The sequence below is a fragment of the Fulmarus glacialis genome, unplaced genomic scaffold (genome assembly GCF_000690835.1).
Source record: "Fulmarus glacialis isolate BGI_N327 unplaced genomic scaffold, ASM69083v1 scaffold38529, whole genome shotgun sequence".
Lineage (NCBI taxonomy): Eukaryota > Metazoa > Chordata > Aves > Procellariiformes > Procellariidae > Fulmarus > Fulmarus glacialis.
The window spans coordinates 3,594-5,928 of NW_009234571.1; the positions used below are offsets into that span (position 1 = coordinate 3,594).

The 2,335-nt window shown below is 45.3% G+C and overlaps 1 protein-coding gene across 1 annotated transcript; it reads left to right on the plus strand.

The window, feature by feature from the left end:
* Positions 1–557: 557 nt before the first annotated feature.
* LOC104082531 (cryptochrome-1-like) lies at positions 558–2,063 on the plus strand (the record flags this gene model as incomplete). Its single annotated transcript, XM_009585690.1, has 2 exons — positions 558–970; positions 1,947–2,063. Coding segments are annotated over exons 1-2 (530 nt in total), but the record flags the coding sequence as incomplete, so codon positions are not given.
* Between the last annotated feature and the right edge of the window lie 272 nt (positions 2,064–2,335).

Sequence of the window (2,335 nt, forward strand, 5' to 3'; positions counted from 1 at the left end):
GCCAGAGAGAGTGTTGTATCAGGTCTCTGATGAGATGAGCTCCTGCAGAGCTGTTCTCCCTGCAGCCCGTTGTGTACAAATGGAGGCAGTGCTCCCTGAATCATCTTGCTGTTGACTTACGGAGGGTTTGCTGATGACCACGTCTGTGGGGTTATAAAATGTTTTTGCAGTAAATGGAGCTCTGGCAGCTCTGTCTGTTTTGATTCCTTCCTTCTGGTGAGCGCTATTGGGATGTAATTTAATTTAGGGATTTAATTTAAGGACTTGAGTGACTCATTTGGGGAAGAAGCCGTTCTGTGTGGAGCGAGGTGGTGATACAGCTGCTGAATGGTGGGACTCGGCTGAGGAAACTGAGGAGAGCGGTTTGGTCCTGTTTCTACTTTTCTCTCTCACGAAAACTTATCAAAAAGCAGAAGAGATTTGCAGTAAAAAGAGCTGAGGACTATTTGGAGTTCCATTTCTAACTGTTAATTGACCTTGTTCTTTAATAGGGATTGTGTATCCCCAAAGACAACGGTTCCCTTCCTCCTTCAGCAGATCTGAGGAGAACAGCCAGGATGCCGCATCGCACCATTCATCTTTTCCGGAAGGGACTTCGGCTTCACGACAACCCAACGCTGCTGGCCGCGCTGGAGTCCTCGGAGGTCATTTACCCTGTCTACATCCTGGACAGAAAGTTCATGACGTCTGTGATGCACATCGGGGCCCTGCGGTGGCATTTTCTGCTGCAGTCCCTGGAGGATCTCCAGAAAAACTTGTGTCAGCTGGGCTCTTGCTTGCTGGTTATTCAAGGAGAGTATGAGTCTGTTCTTAGAGATCACATCCAGAAGTGGAATATCACACAAGTGACTCTGGATGCAGAGATGGAACCGTTTTACAAGGAAATGGAGGCCAACATACGACGTCTGGGAGAAGAGCTGGGGTTTGAGGTGCTTTCTCTGGTGGGCCACAGTCTGTACGACACCAAACGGTACGTGATTGCCCCGTAGACCAGTGAGGTGTCTCCAGGAAGGTTTAATTCTAGATTTAGCAAGCATCAGGGAGAAAAGCCCAGGTATCTTGGTCTTTCTGGATCCTAATGTGTTCCTTTTGAGAAAATTGGACTATCTGAGATGAACATAGCACTGTTTGCCGGAGAATTTTTGTGTGTTGGTCTGCTGGAAGTAACAGAAGAGATTTTGCACAGGTGTTAGGATGTTGGGCTGTGATTTGAGCCTAAAGAGTTTGTTAATTTTTTCCCTTTCGGCAGTTTAATTCACTTCAAAACTTACATTAGCTACTCTTTTAAACAGAGTGGAAGAAATTCTTTAATTTAATAGGACTTTCATGTAAAATTTTTGTGACAGTTTTTTTTATATCTTTCTAATCAACTTTCACTGCTGTCTGGATACACTTGAATCCAAACTGTTATGCAGAGCTGAATGATTGAAGATATTGAAATTAATAATAGGGAGGTGATCAGTAATAGCTAAAACAGCCTTAACACTCCAATTCTGGAAAGCCCGTAATTTATGTAAATGAAGGGATGTACGTTACTTGCCGTCTTGAATTCAAGCTGTCTGTTTGCACAGGTGGTTGCTCACATAGAAGAGTTATTTACTGCCCTGAACCTGATTTTTTTTGTGATCAGACTGCCTCTGGCAGCCCCAGAGGTGTCCTGCACCTTGCACTCTGCCATCCTGGCTGTGTCTGGCTGTACAGAGCTGCCCAGTTGAAGCCATGGCTGGCATCCTGGTCCCAAGTTTGTTGTCTCAAGTCCTGAGAGACGGCTCTCAGGATGGATGTACGTTCACCCATGGAGGTTTTAATTGTAAAATCTGTGATTTCCACATTCAGTTGTGTGAACTGGGGCTGTTCTTGCCTGTGCTGTCACCTTCCTATCCACCAGCAGCTCCAGCTTCCTTCTTTGTTTATATTATGGTGAAAAGTGATCTTGTTTTACTTAGGATTTTGGATCTGAACGGTGGGACTCCTCCATTAACATACAAGAGGTTCCTTCACATTCTGTCTCTGCTCGGCGACCCTGAGGTGCCTGTCCGAAACCTTACAGCTGAAGACTTCCAGTAAGTAACACCTAGACAGCAGGAAACTGGAGGTCCTTTTTCTCCGTCCAAAAGAAGAGCCAGGGCCATGAGGTGTTTCAGGTGTTACGATGCATTACTTCTATGTGTGGAGGGTTATCGATTGTATGTACAGGGGATGTGATTCTGCTATTGGTGAGAGGGGGCACAGTCCAAAGACTTAAGCTTTTGCAAGGCACATTGGGTCAGACTTTTAAGGTACATAAAAGTTTAACAGAGGAATCACTAAGGAATTACAGGTCCGTCTCTCAAGG